This window comes from Mustela putorius, unplaced genomic scaffold, assembly GCF_011764305.1.
Source record: "Mustela putorius furo isolate JIRA1106 unplaced genomic scaffold, ASM1176430v1.1 tig00000731_pilon_pilon_pilon, whole genome shotgun sequence".
Lineage (NCBI taxonomy): Eukaryota > Metazoa > Chordata > Mammalia > Carnivora > Mustelidae > Mustela > Mustela putorius.
In genome coordinates, this window is record NW_025421461.1 from 2,667,254 (window position 1) to 2,684,102 (window position 16,849).

The 16,849-nt window shown below is 54.4% G+C and overlaps 2 protein-coding genes across 2 annotated transcripts; one reads left to right on the top strand and one right to left on the bottom strand.

Annotated features, from left to right (window-relative positions):
- The first annotated feature begins 7,458 nt into the window (after positions 1-7,458).
- Positions 7,459-13,338, top strand: MAPK7 (mitogen-activated protein kinase 7). Its single transcript, XM_004776563.3, has 7 exons — positions 7,459-8,394; positions 8,688-8,924; positions 9,573-9,738; positions 10,332-11,410; positions 11,517-12,196; positions 12,588-12,721; positions 12,854-13,338. The coding sequence occupies exons 2-7, from the start codon at positions 8,693-8,695 to the stop codon at positions 13,005-13,007; spliced, it is 2,445 nt and encodes an 814-aa protein (XP_004776620.1). The 5' UTR covers positions 7,459-8,394; positions 8,688-8,692; the 3' UTR covers positions 13,008-13,338.
- A 118-nt stretch (positions 13,339-13,456) lies between these two features.
- MFAP4 (microfibril associated protein 4) lies at positions 13,457-16,649 on the bottom strand. The gene is made up of 6 exons (XM_004776562.3): positions 16,540-16,649; positions 16,158-16,239; positions 15,732-15,886; positions 15,145-15,241; positions 14,870-15,052; positions 13,457-14,505 (listed from the first exon to the last, which is right to left on the bottom strand). Exons 1-6 carry the CDS (start codon positions 16,543-16,545, stop codon positions 14,258-14,260), a joined length of 771 nt encoding a protein of 256 aa, XP_004776619.1. The 5' UTR covers positions 16,546-16,649; the 3' UTR covers positions 13,457-14,257.
- Between the last annotated feature and the right edge of the window lie 200 nt (positions 16,650-16,849).

The window sequence follows — 16,849 nt, forward strand, 5'->3', positions numbered from 1 at the left end:
ATGGGATGGCTGGATTGCAGCAGCTGTCTTGCAGTCATGAGTTAAGGGAGAGAAAATGTCATGAGGACGATCGCAAAGTGAATAGAGTCTTAGTCCCTGACGAGTAAACCAAGGCCAACAATGTACTTTGGATTTCGGGGTGCCTGGGTGGCTCAGTCGGTTGAGCGTCTGACTTAGTTTTGGCTCAGGTTGTGATCTCACAGTCATGGAATCAAACCCCTCGTCAGTTTCTGTGTTTGGTAGGGAGTCTGCTTGAAGATTCTCTCCCGTTGTCCCTCCTCAAGCCGCGTGTGTGCACAAGCACCTATTCTCCCTCAAATAAATAAATATGTCTTTTAAAAAGTAACGCAAAGCACTTTGGATTTCTCATGATGAAAGAAAAATACATCTTCATGTGTTAAGCCAGGGTTGGTGGTTTTCTGTTAGTTATGGTCTGGTGCAATCATAACTGATCTTTCCAGGTTGAGATGGGAGAATGGGCCACCCTGTCCACCCCCCCCCCCCTCCACCAGCTGTCGGCCCCTCCCTCCCCGTTCAGAGTCCTTCCCACCTCCAGCGGCTGCCACCATTAACACCAGGGCCTGGGTTCGAATCAGGCCTAGAATCCATTATAATTTAGACCAATTCCCCAGTCTCTCGGAGGGACTCCTTCCTGAGTGATGGGAGAATAGATTGCGACCCTCAGGGTACTGAGATTCCCAGAGGGCTGAGCCTACCCTATAGTCCCAGCTGAGGGGATTACAATGCCCCCTCCTCACTGCTTGTGCTCTCGCTCTCTCTCTCAAATAAATAAGTAAAATCCAAAAAATCCCAAAGGAGTCAGATGAATTTTGAGGTTTTTCAGTGATCATAAAACTTATGTTCACACTATAGTCTCTCTCTCTGTCTCTCTCTTTTTTTTTTAAGATTTTATTTGTTTGAGAGAGAGAGACCAGGAGAGAGCATGAGCAGAAGAGGGACAGGCAGAGGGAGAGCGCTCGACCCCTGGACCCCGGGATCATGACCTGAGCCGAAGGCAGACGCTTAACCAACTGAGCCACCAAGGTGCCCCTATACTCTAGTGTCTTAAGTGTGCAGTAGGGTTATGTCTCCGAAACGTACATGCCTTCATAAAAAAAACACTTCATTACTGAAAACTGCTGACTATCCTCTGTGTTTTCAGCGAGTCCTAATCTTTTTTTTCTTTAAGATTTTATTTATTTATTTGACAGAGATCACAAGTAGGCAGAGAGTCAGGTGGGGGTTGGGGGGAGCAGGCTCCGTGCTGAGCAGAGAGCCGGATGCAGAGCTTGATCCCAGGACCCTGAGATCATGACCTGAGCCGAAGGCAGAGACTGAAACCACAGAGACAACCAGGCGCCCCACTAGTCCTAGTCTTTTTCTTGGTGGAGGGTCTTGCCTCAGTGTTGATGGCCACTGACCTATTAGGCTGGTGGTTGCAAAAGCCTTGGGCGGCCATAACAGTATCTTAAAATAAGACAACAGTGAAGTTTATTGTACTGATCGACTCTTCCCTTCACGAATGATTCCTCGGTAGCACGAGATGCTGTGTGAGAGCAACGTAGCCACAGAACTTCTTTCAAAATTGGAGTCAACTGCTACTGCCCCTTGGAACAATTTGTTACTTAAACTATAACCCCTGGAGGATTTTACTAGTTGCCAAGCACATTTAGATATGGCCTTAAGAAAAACTTATACTGGCAACAGGTCTTTGGGGAGAAGGATGATACACGACCATGAAGCTGGGCAGTTGGGGATGCCCGGTTCACTCAGGGCTGAATGCCGCCCCTTCACCGAAGCTGGGCAGCCAGGAATGCCCAGCCCGCCCAGGGAGGAACACCGCCTGCTTCAGGGAAGCCAAGCACCCTGGAATGCCCGGTCAGCTCAGGGTGGAACGAAATACCGCCTGCTTCCCTTTTCCATTATCGTTCCTTTCTCTTCCCAGGAGCACCCGTTGTTTTTTAGATGAGTCCTTTGAATGTGCTTGGTTAACTATAAACTTTATCCTCCTCCTTGCTCCTCCGCAAGACTTGATTAACGTTTGACCTTCATCGGTTCCTCTGTTGGCTTTTGTTTCTATCTAATAAAAGTGAGACTGTGGAGATGCTCGCGGCAGCGGTGTTTTCAACTGTTGTTCCCTGCTCCCAATCTCTTGCAGCTGACTTGTTTGTGCCTAATTCTTCTCCTGTCGCCGACTGGAAGAGGCCGTCAATCCTCTCAAACTCCACCACCGCCATCTTTCCAACTAACTTTACAGAATCTTCTAAATCCTTTATTGTCATTTCATCAGTCTTCACCAGGAGAAGATGCCGTTTCAGGAAACCATTTCTTGGCTCACCCCTAGGAAGCAAGTCCTCATGTTTTCCCATTTTATCACGAGATTGCTGCCATCCAGTCCCAAGTTTGAGCTCCATTTCTTTTTTTTTTTTTTAATTTTTTTTAAGATTTTATTTATTTATTTGACAGAGATCACAAGTAGAAGAGAGGCAGGCAGAGAGGGAGAGGAGGAAGCAGGCTCCCCGCCGAGCAGAGAGGCTGATGTGGGGCTCGATCCCAGGAGTCTGGGAACACAACCTGAGCCGAAGGCAGAGGCTTTAACCCACTGAGCCACCCAGGCACCCCTGAGCTCCGTTTCTAGTTCTTGTTGTCTTGCTCTTTTCCACCATATCTGCAGTTACCTCTGGCAATGAAGTCTCGAACCTCCGATTTGTTAAAAAACAAACAAAAACCAAAACAACATACTATCCAGGAGGCACGATAAAGCAAGGGACGTATGTACTACCTCCCCAGGCATCACCTTCCCAATGAGAGGCCACCCCAAATCGTGGCTGGGACTGCTGACTACCCCCACTCCCACAATGGGGGGCCCCTGGAGGTTGTCTGAACATATATTTTGTTCTTGCCTTTTTTTTTTTTTTGAGACTTGTCCTCTAAGACTCTTCTTGCCTTTTTTTTTTTTAAGATTTTATTTATTTTTTATTTGACAGAGAGCATGAGCGAGAGAGCACAAGCAGGGGGAGCGGCAGGCAGAGAAAGAGGGGGAAGCAGGCTCCCCACTGAGCAGGGAGCCAAATTCAGGGCTCCATCCCAGGACCCTGATATCATGACCTGAGCGGAAAGCAGATGCTTAACCAACTGAGCCACTCAGGTGCCCCTCTTTTCTTGCTTTTAATGTACGCAGGAAACAGTGGTGCAAGTAAGATGATAGCATCTGGCACTCGGACTGTGCTGAGGCGGGCATTAGGGAATGGTGGGGACGGCGGTGAACTGGAGAGCCCGTGCCCTTCTGGGGGGGCGGGGGTGTTACTGCTCAGTTGCAACCCATTATTGCTATTCGTCAATGCAGGTCTGAGGCTGCCAGATCTTCTGGTTTTCTGGAAGAAACCAGAAATCAGGATTTTTATGAGGTACCTCCCTATTTTTAACATAGTCAAATAATTCCGGGCTTTAAAAAAGCTCTCTGTGAGTCATTCCCCCATCCTGCTGGTAAGTCTAAATTGGTACAATCTCTAAGGATGGAGTTTCAACATTAACGATTAAACTTATAAGTGCAGGGGCGCCTTGGTGGCTCAGATGGTTGGGCGTCTGCCTTCAGCTCAGGTCATGATCTCAGGGTCCTGGGATCAGGCCCATGCTGGGCTCCATGCTCAGTGGGGTGTCTGCTGCTCCCTCTACCCCTCCCCCTGCTCCCGTATGTGTATTCTCTCTCATTCTTTCAAAAAAATAAATAAAATCTTAAAGAAAAAAAAAAGGAAAGCAACAAGTGTTTGCGAGGGCGAGGATGTGTAGAAATTGGAACCTTCAAATATTGCTGGTCAGATAATACAATGAATGCAGCCGCTGGGGAGAAGTTTTGCAGTTCCCCCCAAAATTAAATATAAAAGTTTAACATATGACCCAGCAGGCTCGCTCAAAGGTATAGACCCAAGAGAAATGAAAACATGCCCACACAAAATCTTGTACATGAATGTTCACAGCATCATTGCTGATAATTGCCAAAAAGAAAAGACAACCCAAATGTTCATCCTCTGATGAATGAACCAAATCTGGTCTATCCATACAATGGAATGGGTTTGGTCTTTGAAAGTACTGAGGTCCTGATACGTGGAAAAGGATGAACCTTGAAAGTATGCTAAGTGAAAGGAAGGACACACAAGGTCACATACTGTAAGATTCCATTTGTAGGGAATGTCCAGAATAGGCAAATCCAGAGAGACAGAAAATAGCTTAGCAGTTACCAGGGGCTGAGGAGGGGAGATGAGGAGTGATTACTAATGGGGCTCTTTTGGGGTTGAGGAAAATGTTCCAAAATTAGGGTGTACAATTCTTAAGGACATACTAAAACCACTAAACTGTATACTTTGAAGTTTTATAGCCCATGAATTTTAACTCAAAAAGCCTATTATAAAAGAAAGAGGAATCTCTCTGGTTATTGAGACTTATTGGTCTTCTGGCAAAGTGTATGTAATTTGCTACCTTGTATATATCAAGTTGGCTTTGGACAAGAATGTATTTGTATTTGCTTTACTTTGTAGAGACAATGAAAGTAACCCCCTGGATTTAAGACCAAGATTTTTCTTTTTTTTTTTTTTTAACTTTTTTAAAAATTTTATTTATTTATTTGACAGAGAGAGATCACAAGTAGGCAGAGAGGCAGGCAGAGAGAGAGAGGAGGAAGCAGGCTCCCTGCTGAGCAGAGAGCCCGATGCGGCACTCGATCCCAGGACCCTGAGATCATGACCTGAGCCGAAGGCAGCAGCTTAACCCACTGAGCCACCCAGGCGCCCCCAAAATCTATATATTTAATAGCTAATGAGGTTTTTTTTTTTTTCTTAAAGATTTTATTTATTTATTTGACAGATGGAGATCTGTCAAATAAGTAGGCAGAGAGGCAGGCAGAGAGAGAGTGGGGGAAGCAGGCTCTCTGCTGAGCAGAGAGCCCGATGCAGGACTCGATCCCAGGACCCTGGGATCATGACCTGAGCCGAAGGCAGAGGCTTAACCCACTGAGCCACCCAGGTGCCCCTTTTTAAATTTTTATTTATTTATTTGACAGAGAGACATCACAAGTAGGCAGATAGGCAGGCAGAGAGAGAGGAGGAAACAGGCTCCCTGTCGGGCAGAGAGCCCAATTTGGGGCTCAATCCCAGGACCCAGGTGTCCCTAGGACCAAGATTTTTCACTTAAACCTCCTTATAATGAGTTTTGAGTCAAATAAACGATTTTCTCTCTCTCTTTTACTTATTTGAAATTACTTATCTTTTTTTCTCTTATCTCTCTCTTAATTACTTAGCTCTCTTTTACTTATTTACTTATCTTTTTTCTCTCTCTCCTTTTACTTATTTGAGAGAAAGCCGAGTGAGCACAAGAGGAAGGGGTGGGGCAAAGGGAGAGGGAGAAACAGACTTCCTGCCAAGCAGGGAGCCAGACGCAGGGTCAGATCCCATGACCCTGGAATCATGACCTGAGTTGAAGGCAGATGCTTAACTGACCAAGCCACCCAGGCACCTCTGAAATGATTTTTTTTTTTTTAAAGAAATGGTCTGTTGTGTCAGCTGCAGCAGAGCTCAGTAAGATAAGGGCTTAAGAATGTCCGTCGGATTTGTCTACAGTTGGATAATTGATGGCTTTTCTAGGACAGAGTCAGGGCCTAGTGGGGTAGAAGCCAAACAACTCATAGTGGATTAAAAAGTAGCTGAGATGGGGCACCTGGGTGGCTCAGTGGTTAAGCCTCTGCCTTCGGCTCAGGTCATGATCTCAGGGTCCTGGGACTGAGCCCCACATCAGCAGTCTGCTCAGAGAATGTTGAATAGCCCGTAACTTGTGTACCCAGCCTAGCTGAACTATTTATAGAGAATTAAAGTAAACATAGTTTAAGAGTCTCTCATGTGATTTTTGTTTTATTCCTGGATCAGACAGGATCATCAGGCAGCTAACCACTCAGTCCCCTGAAAAGTTGTTTGCTTGTGTAAGCCCTCTACTTACATCGAGGCTCACCACTGGCCTTATACTGCATGTACTTCAGAGTTAGGGAATATTATATGTACTGTATCCCCTAAAGAAAGGCCATCAAATAAGTATTTTCAGACTTCAATGACAGAAAATGTTCTTTACCCACATACATATTAATATTCAATGCAAATCATGTAACCGATAATTTGGCTTTTTGGTCTGTGTGGGAAAAATCAGAAACAAATTTATAGTTCTGCCTTAACTGAGGAGATCCCTATGATCTTTATATGCCTAAATACTAGATAGCTGTCTTTCCAGAGGCTGACCTAATTCTTACAAGTATGTTTTTCCTTGGGTATTTAAAAATCCAGTATCTACTTTTTCATTTCATTTTATTAAAGATTTTACTTATTTGACAGAGATCACAAGTAGGCAGAGAATCAGGCAGAAAGAGAGGAAGAAGCAGGCTCCCTGCTGAGCAGAGATGTGGGGCTTGATCCCAGGACCCTGGGATCATGACCTGAGCGGAAGGCAGAGGCTTTAACCCACTGAGCCACCCAGGCACCCCTACTTTTTCATTTTAATGTTTAAGATCCCAATAAACCTCTGAAAATTCAGTGCCCCGCAAAAAAAGTATGGGAAAGGGTTACCAAAATGAAACCGCCACCATTAGAAAAGAGAAGGAACTTCTGAGCAGCAGTAATTTTTCTGAATTCAGTACAACTGGTGTTAAATTTGTGAAAACTGATGGAACTATACAAAGGTCTAACTTTCTGCATGTGAAAAGTAAACAAAAACACAACAAAATACACAAAACACAATTTTAAAAATTATTTTTATTTTATTTTAATTTTTTTTTAAAGATTTTATTTATTTATTTGACAGAGATCACAAGTAGGCAGAGAGGCAGACAGAGAGGAGGAAGCCGGCTCCCTGCGGAGCAGAGAGCCCGATGCGGGGCTCGATCCCAGAATCCTGGGATCATGACCTGAGCGGAAGGCAGAGGCTTTAACCCACTGAGCCACCCAGGCGCCCCCCCCCCCATTTTTTTTTAAACAAAACTTTTAAAAAGTGTGTGATCTTGCCAAACTCACTTGTGGTCTGGATCCAGTTTTCAGCCCCTAGTTTGCGATGTAAGGGAAAGACCCTCGATCTGGCGCTCGGAGTCTAACTATTGGGTTCCATCATTATTCAGGGCAAAAGAACCTACAGAGCCTGCGCTGCTCTCCTCGGTCTCCATACCTTTGCCTACTCGTTTCCCCCTCCTCTTCTCACCCGGTGGAAACAGCCACTTTTGGAGGAGCAACTCCCAAACGCCCTCCTTACATGTAGCACGACCTCGAGCCCCCTGCTGAAAACCTTTCCTCCCCACCAGGTTCCTCCCGAGTCCTCGTGCCACCGCTGCCTCCTCGGCACTGGGCTTTTCAGGGATGGCGCTCCATAAATATTTACTATAGGAATAAACTACCGGGCCCTGGAGTGGGTGGGGCAGAGAACCTGGCTTCCAAGGCGGGCCCTATGTGGGCCCGGCTGACCCGCGAGCTCGCCGCTGTCTCCCTCAGCTCTGCCGCAGCCCGATGCGCGGGAGCACTGGGACAGAGCCACCAGGTGGAAGGAACACGCCAAAGGCCTGGAACACCGAGCAGAGGCCCCGGGACGCCGGAAGCTGTGCGGAGGACCAGCCGCCGGAAGTCATTGGCGGCTTCGGGCCCGACACTCTAGAATCCCGGAGGCCCCGGATCTCAGTGGTTGGACGCCTCGGCTCGGTCTACTTGGGGTGGTCTGTTCCCAGAGCCGGGCTCCCGGGACCGACCGGGAAAATGCAGGGTGGTGCTTGATTCCTCAGGCTATGGGGACCGACAGGGAAGCAGGGCCTAAACGAGGGGAGTTTCGTGAACCAGCCGACAAGGTAACAGATCCACGCACCTCAGCCCCTCCGGACTCCGGAGACCAGCACCAGTCGACCCCGTCCATGGCGCTGCGCAAGCACGCACGGGGGCGTTGCTTTCCACTCGCGCGACGCCTGAGGTTGCTCGCGCGCATGCGTCAGAAGACTGCGCCGGGCGGAGAGCCTGGGAGGTGCGGAGCGCCCTTTGGGCGGCTCCCGCGAGCGAGCTGGTAGGGACACGCGCGCGCGCGGAAGGGCGGAGGCGTGGCTTTCTCTGGAGCTGGTCTCGGATTGGACGCAGCAAATCGAAGGGGTGGGAACCTCCACAGAGAGCGCCCGGCGATTGGCCAGAGGCTGGAAGGAGCGTGGTCTTGGGAGGCGGGGCGGGGGAACCGGCGGGGCAGAGCGCGGCGCTGAGATGGTGGCGGCGGCCTTGAACAAGTGAGCGAGCGGCTCCTGGAGTACCTCTCTACTGGGGAAGGGAGCCCGGGAAAGCGGGGAGCGCCGGCGACCTCCGAAGGCCCGGAGGAGGCGTCGGAGGGAGGCGCCATTCGGTGAGTGTTGACCGAGAGAAGCGAAGTGCCCCGCCCCTCCCTTTCTTCCTGGACCGCGCCTGGCGGCGCCTCCCCCACCTCCCACCCTGCGTTCCACCCCGGACCTGAGCTCCCGGTTCCGAGTCCGGCTGTGGGACGACTGCTACGTGCCAGCCGCTCTCTTTCGATCCCTCTCCGGCCCCCATCGGTTTTGGGAACTTGGAGATTCCCTGGTCCTGCTCCCCAGCCTCCCAAAGGGGAAACTGAGGCCCGGCGGGGGAGTCGGGCCCCTTCTCACCAGCGTCTCCACACAGACGCCATGGCTGAACCCCTGAAGGAGGAAGAAGGGGAGGACGGCTCTGCGGAGCCCCCCGGGCCGGTGAAGGCGGAACCCACCAACACCGCTGCCTCTGTAGCGGCCAAGAACCTGGCCTTGCTCAAAGCCCGCTCCTTCGACGTGACCTTTGACGTGGGGGACGAGTACGAGATCATCGAGACCATAGGCAACGGGGCCTATGGGGTGGTGTCCTCCGCTCGCCGCCGTCTGACCGGTGAGCTTCCCTGTCGTGCACCGCTTATAGATGTGGAAGCTGACCCCAGTCTCGAGCAGCCAGGAAGGAAAGCAGGGATCTAAATGCTGGTTCGAGGCAACAGATGCGGGTTAGGTGCCTTCTGGGTGCCACGCTCTGCGTGGGGCACAGTTCTCTGAAACTGCCTTGGTGGTGCGGCCTCTTTCTTAGAGAAATGACAGTCCCAGTTAGACCAGAATGGAAATTCTCTTTTTTGTTTCTAAAACAGAAGTGTGTTCCGGAAACAGAGACCAGGGCAAGGAGCTGGTGGTGGATGGGTGAGGTCTGAGATGGAGAGAGAGGGTGGGGAGGAAGAGTGAGCATGGCTTTACAGTCAGGACCCTACACCTAACTAGCTGTGCAGCCCCAGCACGTTTCTGAGCCAGGGGTTAGTCATCCCCAACTTTGAACAGTTGGTATCTGCCTCCGGATTGGTGGGAAGGGAGTGTCTGGTAACATCCATAAGATGCTTAGTACAGGGCTCGACACATAGTAAGTTCTTGCTATGTGGTGGTTCTTATTCAGCGTATGGTAACTGCATTTTAGAAGGGAGATGTCGAGAGGGGCTTTTCACCTGTCTGCAGCTGTTCTGAGGTACCTGGTGATGCCTGTGTTTTCCCTGCTCCCCAGGCCAGCAGGTGGCCATTAAGAAGATCCCTAACGCTTTTGATGTGGTCACCAATGCCAAGCGGACCCTCAGGGAGCTGAAGATCCTCAAACACTTCAAGCATGACAACATTATCGCCATCAAGGACATCTTGAGGCCCACTGTACCCTATGGCGAGTTCAAATCTGTGTAAGGAGCAGGGATGGGAGAGGAAGGCAGAGGTGGATCTGAAGTTCCTAATGTAAGGCAGACTGGGAAAATTCTTAATGATTCCAGGACCATTGTCCCTGGCTTTGCCTGGGATAACTGTGGTTGCTTAAGAAGAGGTAGATGTTAGTGTCTTATAGAATCTTGACTTGTAGGATGGCCAGCATTCATCAGTACATTCATACAGTAACCAAATTTTTATTCTCATACCAGATAATCTCGGTCAGTCATAGAACACTGTCTTGAAAAGCTGGGCGAGCCTTCAGTTTTCTCAGTTTTTCAGGCAGCCATACAAAAAAATGGAGATGGCCCCCAAACCAAATCTATCAGCCAGCCCTGGTTTAGTCCAACCCCATCTTTTCTTTGATGGGGAAACTAGAGAGAAGAAAGTGATTTCACTTCGCTGAAGTTCACGGGAATGTTGGAGAAGAACTAGAATCTTCATATCGTACCACTGGCCTGTGCAGAGTGCGAAGATGAGGCCATTACCTGTCAAGCTGGAGGGTGTAGTGAGGCTGGGGCTGGCGCTGGCATGTGGGCGAGGTGGCCATGCCTGTCTCTCTTGTCCCCTCTAGCTATGTGGTCCTGGACTTGATGGAGAGCGACCTGCACCAGATCATCCACTCCTCCCAGCCGCTCACCCTGGAGCACGTGCGCTACTTCCTGTACCAGCTGCTCCGGGGCCTCAAGTACATGCACTCGGCTCAGGTCATCCACCGCGACCTCAAGCCCTCCAACCTGTTGGTGAATGAGAATTGTGAGCTCAAGATTGGTGACTTCGGCATGGCCCGTGGCCTGTGCACCTCGCCCGCCGAGCACCAGTACTTCATGACTGAGTACGTGGCCACACGCTGGTACCGTGCTCCTGAGCTCATGCTCTCGCTGCACGAGTACACACAGGCCATCGACCTGTGGTCCGTGGGCTGTATCTTCGGTGAGATGTTGGCCCGGCGCCAGCTCTTCCCTGGCAAAAATTACGTACACCAGCTGCAGCTGATCATGATGGTGCTGGGCACTCCGTCGCCAGCTGTGATCCAGGCTGTGGGGGCCGAGAGGGTGCGAGCCTACATCCAGAGCCTGCCCCCCCGCCAGCCTGTGCCGTGGGAGACGGTGTACCCAGGTGCTGACCGCCAGGCCCTGTCCCTGCTGGGGCGCATGTTGCGTTTCGAGCCCAGTGCCCGCATCTCCGCAGCTGCTGCCCTTCGCCACCCCTTCCTGGCAAAGTACCACGACCCTGACGATGAGCCTGACTGTGCCCCGCCTTTTGATTTTGCCTTTGACCGTGAGGCGCTCACTCGGGAGCGCATTAAAGAGGCCATAGTGGCTGAGATTGAGGATTTCCACGCACGACGCGAGGGCATCCGCCAGCAGATCCGCTTCCAGCCATCCCTGCAGCCTGTGGCCAGTGAGCCTGGCTGCCCTGATGTTGAGATGCCCAGTCCCTGGGCTCCCAGTGGGGACTGTGCCATGGAGTCCCCTCCGCCAGCTCCACCACCATGTCCCGGCACCGCACCAGACACCATCGACCTGACCCTGCAGCCGCCCCTGCCAGCCAGTGAACCAGCCCCTGCAAAGAAGGAGGGTGCCATCTCCGACAACACCAAGGCGGCCCTCAAAGCTGCCCTTCTCAAGTCCTTGCGGAGCCGGCTCAGAGGTGCCTTGAGGAGGCAGCGGCTGGCCAGGGGGTGGGGTTGCAGAGGGGTGCTCCCAGCTCGGACAGGCCGTAGGATTTTACCTTCTCCCTGCCAACTTCTCTGCAGATGGCCCCAGCGCTCCTCTGGAAGCTCCTGAGCCTCGGAAGCCGGTGACTGCCCAGGAGCGCCAGCGGGAGCGGGAGGAGAAGCGGCGGAGGCGGCAGGAGCGAGCCAAGGAGCGGGAGAAGCGGCGGCAGGAGCGGGAGCGCAAGGAGCGGGGGGCCGGAACCTCTGGGGGCCCCTCCACTGATCCCCTGGCCGGGCTGGTGCTCAGTGACAATGATCGCAGTCTGCTGGAGCGCTGGACTCGCATGGCCCGGCCCCCAGCCCCCACGCCAGCCCTGGCGCCAGCCCCAACCCCAGCACCAGCACCAGCCCATGCCCCAGTCCCTACCCCCAGCCCAGCCCGGCCTGGCAGCCCTCCTGCTGCCCCCCCAGCACAACCTGTGGGCTCCACCCCTGGTCCTGCACTGCAGCCCACCTGCCCACCCCCTGGCACCTCTCCCCACCCTGCCAGTCCTCCTGGGCCTATCCCTGGCCCTGCTCCACTCCAGACTGCCTCCTCTAGTCTCCTGGCCCCCCAGTCGCTTGTGCCACCCCCAGGGCTCCCTGGCCCCAGTGCTGTAGGTGTTTTGCCTTATTTCCCGTCTGGCCCACCCCCTCCGGACCCTGGAGGGGCCCCTCAACCTTCCACCACAGAATCCCCCGACGTGAACCTGGTGACTCAGCAGCTGTCCAAGTCACAGGTGAGGTGCTGTGGGGACACCTGATTCTGGGGCCCAGGAAAATGGTCTTGGGAAGTCCTTGCTGTTTGGCAGGGATAGGGATGGGCGAGGCTGTGGTGCCTCCTAAGTCCGTGAGAACTGAGTGGCAGATGGGGCTTTATCTCTGAACTTGGCCTCTTGCTCTTAGAAGGAGCACAGTGCCCATGAACAGGTCGCTGGGAGACAAACGACATGCTTCCTAGGAAGGGCCTGGCCTGGAGACTGTCCCTCAACCAGTGCCCATTGATTGTCTCTGCTGGCACTGTCACCTGAGGCTGTCCAGGCAGAGTCCCTGGCAGTATCAGGACAGACTTACAGACTTGTGTCTGCTGTTGGTAGTGCCTGGCTTGTAACCTGTCATCCTCCTTTGCAGGTGGAGGACCCCTTGCCCCCGGTCTTCTCCGGCACTCCGAAGGGCAGTGGGGCCGGCTATGGTGTTGGCTTTGACCTGGAGGAGTTCCTAAACCAGTCTTTTGACATGGGTGTGGCCGACGGGCCCCAGGATGGGTAAGATGGCTAGACCAGGCTTCTGGAATGGGCCTGTGGGTAGGGTTTCCTGGTGCAGGAGGAGCTTGCCTGTGGGATGGGCAGGGAGCCAGCCTAGGCTAACAGTGCCTCTTTCCTCCACTCTCCCTGCAGCCAGGCCGATTCAGCCTCTCTCTCAGCTTCCCTGCTTGCTGACTGGCTGGAGGGCCACGGCATGAACCCTGCCGACATTGAGTCCCTACAGCGGGAGATCCAGATGGACTCCCCAATGCTGCTGGCCGACCTGCCGGACCTCCAGGAGCCCTGAGGCTCACAGCCTGGGCCTTGCTGCTGGGTGTGGACCCCGCGACAAGACTCACAGGAATGTTTCCGAGGGCTGGAGCCCTGGGCCCGGAAGTGGAAGCTGAGCTTCGATGATTCTGCAGGTTCATCTCAGACACACTATGCAGCCTTAAGCAGCCACCTGAGCCACCGCCAAGCCATGGCAGGATCAGGAAATCTCTACTCCCTGAGCGATCCTTTTCAGTATTGTATTTTTATTATTATTATTATTATTATTATTGTTATTAATATTATGACGCGATCTTTTTGCCACCAATACGAGGCCTGTGAAATGTAAGGTTCCCTTTAGTGCCTAACTCTGGTTGTCTTTTTGGAGTTGATGGCAGGGTGTGGTCAGTAGGGGGGCAAGGAGGAGCCCGTCCTCGCATTTGGGGGCCAAGCAAATCCATTTACACGCACAACAGCCAAAGCCGGTTCATTCAGATCCTGAGGTTTTATTGAGCTTTTCACTCACCACCTGCTTCCAGCCCTGCAGAGGTGGTCCTCTGTCCCCCCAACACGGTCAAACCTCAGCTCTAGGGCGGGTTGGGGGACTTCATTCCCTGCCTGTCTCGGCGGGAGCTGTTTTAGAGCGGCGTGCGATAGCTGTGGGGAAATTTGGTTTTGGCATTGAGCTGTGGGGCCTGGGACAGGCGGGAGGGGGCAGCGGGGTAGGACTGTGAGTTGGGGCTGCGGGCCCATGGTGCTCATCACTGGGGAATGAGTTGGTGGGAGGGAGGCAGAGGATGGGCGATAACTGAGGACAGCAAAGTGGGCTGCGGGTGGGGTGTGGCTATGGTGGCCACACGCAGGTGGCCTGGCACACGCCACGGCTATTGGTCAGACTACGGCAGCCCAAGCTGGCGTGCTAGGGGGGCTCCAGACAGAGCAGTCCGCAGCAGGGGAGCTGTTATAGCCTCAGAGAGTGGCTCCTGGCTCTCTGCCTTGTGGGGAGCAGAGGCAAGGAAGAGTCTCGAAGAGCCCAGGCAGGTCCAGGAGGCCCGGGAAAGCGGCTGGCTGTGTGGCCGCAGGTGAGGGGAGTGGAGGCCTGGGTTTGAGATGGACACCGTGGGTGTGACAGGACCCGCTGGGGCTAGAGCCACAAGGACCCCTGGGAGAAGCAGGTGCTAAGAGAGCAGTGGGCAGGGGTGGGGGTGGGGGCTGGGGTGTAGAGGGAGCACTCATGGAGAGCTGGAGCAGCCAGGGGAGGCTTAGGGCCTGATGGGGGCCAGCCCCTCAGGCCCGGCGGATTTTCATCTCGGTGCGCTTGAGGGAGTAGTAGAAGCCCTTCCACTGGGCCCAGTTGATGCCATTTGCATAGGAGAGGTGGGAGCCACCCAGGTAGAAGCCATTGAGGTTGGCAAAGTGGCAGCTGCGGAACCAGAAGGCTCCCGAGGAGAGGGCCGCACAGTTCTGCACAAAGAGGTCCTGGTCCCGGTCAAAGGTGGAGAACTTCTGGCCACTGTGGTAGGACAGGGAGTCACCTGGCAAGAGGGGAGGAGGGATGGGGCTGCTGAGGCGGGGAGCCAGCCCCAGCCTGCCAGGGTGGCGGATGGATGATGGGCAGGAGTGACACCATGGGAGGTGTTATGTGGCAGCTGGCGGGATGGGGCACCCTCCCCGAGTGGGCCGCTGGGTCACCACGCTTTGGCATGAGGAGAAGCAGCTGCTACCCTCGGGGCTGCCCAGAGCGAGCGGACGCAGCTTCTCCAGGGGCCCCGGCCCAAGCTGGGTGGAGGCTGGCACAGCCCCTCCAGGGAGTACTGGAGGCGGTCGGGGACCCAGCGGACCATGCCAGCCTTGCCTTCCCCACCGGCGCCCCCTCATTAGGCCGGCAGCTGGGCATACCTGCCCCGCCATCCTCAAAGCCTGCCACGTAGAGGGTGTAGCCATCCTCCTCCGCACTGACCGCATTGGGTGAGATAGAGAATTCAGCGTACTTGGCGGCGGCCGTGTTGTTCTCAAAGTCTTCCAGGTCCACCCGCAACTCGTACTTCTGCTTCAGCGTCAGGAGGTGCAGATTCTGCAGCCCTGGGGAGAGAGGAAGGGAGAGACAGCTGGTCAGCGGAGCCCTGGCTCGGAGCAGCCCCTGGCCTCTGGGACACCCCCTGTCCCCATCTTACCCAGCCAGTACTCCCCGTCGGCACGGCCGAAGCCCAGCTTGTAGTCGTTCCAGCCCCGGAAGAAACTCACTGAGCCATTGAATCGCTTCTGGAAAACCTGGAGCAGAGAGGATAGGCCTGGACGATCAAGAGTCCAAGGGGCGGGAGCCTCACCTAGGCAGGGGTCCTGGGATGCTGAGGGCTTTTGTTAAAGGCCGAGCTGGGGCCTAAAACAAGGCCTGTGCCGGCCCCAGGCCCCTCAGTGGGCAGTTTCTGGGCGCCGGGAAAAGGTTAAGGGGGTGGGGGGTGGTTCTAGAGTTCTGGCACCTGGCAGTGCTTCCAGGGGTGGGCTGTGTGACCTTGCGCAAATTACTTCACCTCTCTGGGTTTAGGTTTCTCTGTAAAGCGTACCTATCTCCCTGATGGCTTTGAGGATACAGGCACTAACCTGCCTCCAGCACCCAGAGTTCAGCCATGGGACAGCTCCCCATTTCTGCTGTGGGGGTCGTGATCCCCATTTAGAGATGGAAAAACTGAAGCGCACAGAGGAGAAGTATGGTCACATGGCAGGGACCAGAACTGCGCCTCCACTCCCCCTGCCCACTCACCGTCCACTTGCCGCCCTCGGTGGTCATGTCACAGAAGACAGGCACAGGCACACTGGGGCCCGAGGGGTAGATGAGGTACACGCCGTCCTCCTGGTAGCCCTGGGCGTAGATGTCATCGCAGTCCAGGGGCTGCTGAAGGCAAGACTTCTCCAGAGCTGCGGGCGGGGGCGGGGAGGGTGAGGAGAAGCAGAACAAGATGCCACCGGCCCCTCAGTGCCCTGCGGTTGGCCTCCAGCCCTAGCATGCCAAGAAATCACACGAGATTTCCCCCCACCCTGGGGGCGATGCTCAAACGTCCTTTCCACCTGCCCCGTGGTAGAAAGGAGGGGATGGCATCCTGCAGGGGCTTAGCCCTGAGGCCCGACTCCCAGAAATGAGGGCTCGGAGTTGCCTCTCCTCCCCCAGCCTGCTGGCCAGGCTGCTTACCATCTCCCCGGATCCCGGAGACCTGGGGGGCGCAGGGGGGCGCAGAGAGGAGCAGCAGCAGCGGCAGCAGGGCCAGGAGGGCCTGGGACAGGACAACAGGGTCACCTCACCTCACCGCACTGACCCCGCCCTTGCCAGCCCCGGAGCCCTTGGTGGTCTCTGCACTTGTCCCTTGTGCCAACTACCCCCTGCCGGGAACCCCTTTCTCTGCCCTTCAGTCTCTCTTTCCCTGCCTGAGAAACCCGACTCTCCTAGCTTAAGAGTTTCAACTGGATCACGAGATCCCCTGTGCCTTCACAGCCCCCCTCTCTGGTAAAGGTCCTCTTCCCAAAGTGGGCTCAGGCCCCCAGTGCCATGAGTCCCCCAGGCCCAGGCCCAGTACCTTCATGCTGCCAGTTGAGCTCAGAGTGGCTGGGTGTCTGCTGCCCCAGACTGCACCCGCCCAGAGTTATATGCTGGGCCCTGGCCAGCCGCCCTGGCCCCACCCCCTGTAGCTGCAGAGCCCCCCTCTCCCCTCCTCCAGCACTGAACCAGCATCTGCTTCCACAATCAGGGGGGCCGGGGGAGGTGGGGCCTGGGCCAGGGGACCACCTGCATCTCATTAGGCCCATCAGGGGCAGATCCTGGGGATTTTGCTCCCTGCTGAGTCACACAGCTCCCTGGAGCTCTTCTACCACCTGCCCCCTGGACCT

Bases quoted from the DNA above. Each gene is read 5' to 3' on its own strand.
- MAPK7 (XM_004776563.3), top strand. From the start codon at position 8,693: ATGGCTGAACCCCTGAAGGAGGAAGAAGGGGAGGACGGCTCTGCGGAG. The intron at 9,739-10,331 runs GTAAGGAGCAGG...TGTCCCCTCTAG, and splicing joins TATGGCGAGTTCAAATCTGT to CTATGTGGTCCTGGACTTGA. The intron at 12,722-12,853 runs GTAAGATGGCTA...CTCTCCCTGCAG, and splicing joins GCCGACGGGCCCCAGGATGG to CCAGGCCGATTCAGCCTCTC.
- MFAP4 (XM_004776562.3), bottom strand. The intron at 15,242-15,731 runs GTGAGTGGGCAG...TCTCTGCTCCAG, and splicing joins CCGAGGGCGGCAAGTGGACG to GTTTTCCAGAAGCGATTCAA. The intron at 14,506-14,869 runs GTATGCCCAGCT...CCCTCTTGCCAG, and splicing joins CTTTGAGGATGGCGGGGCAG to GTGACTCCCTGTCCTACCAC.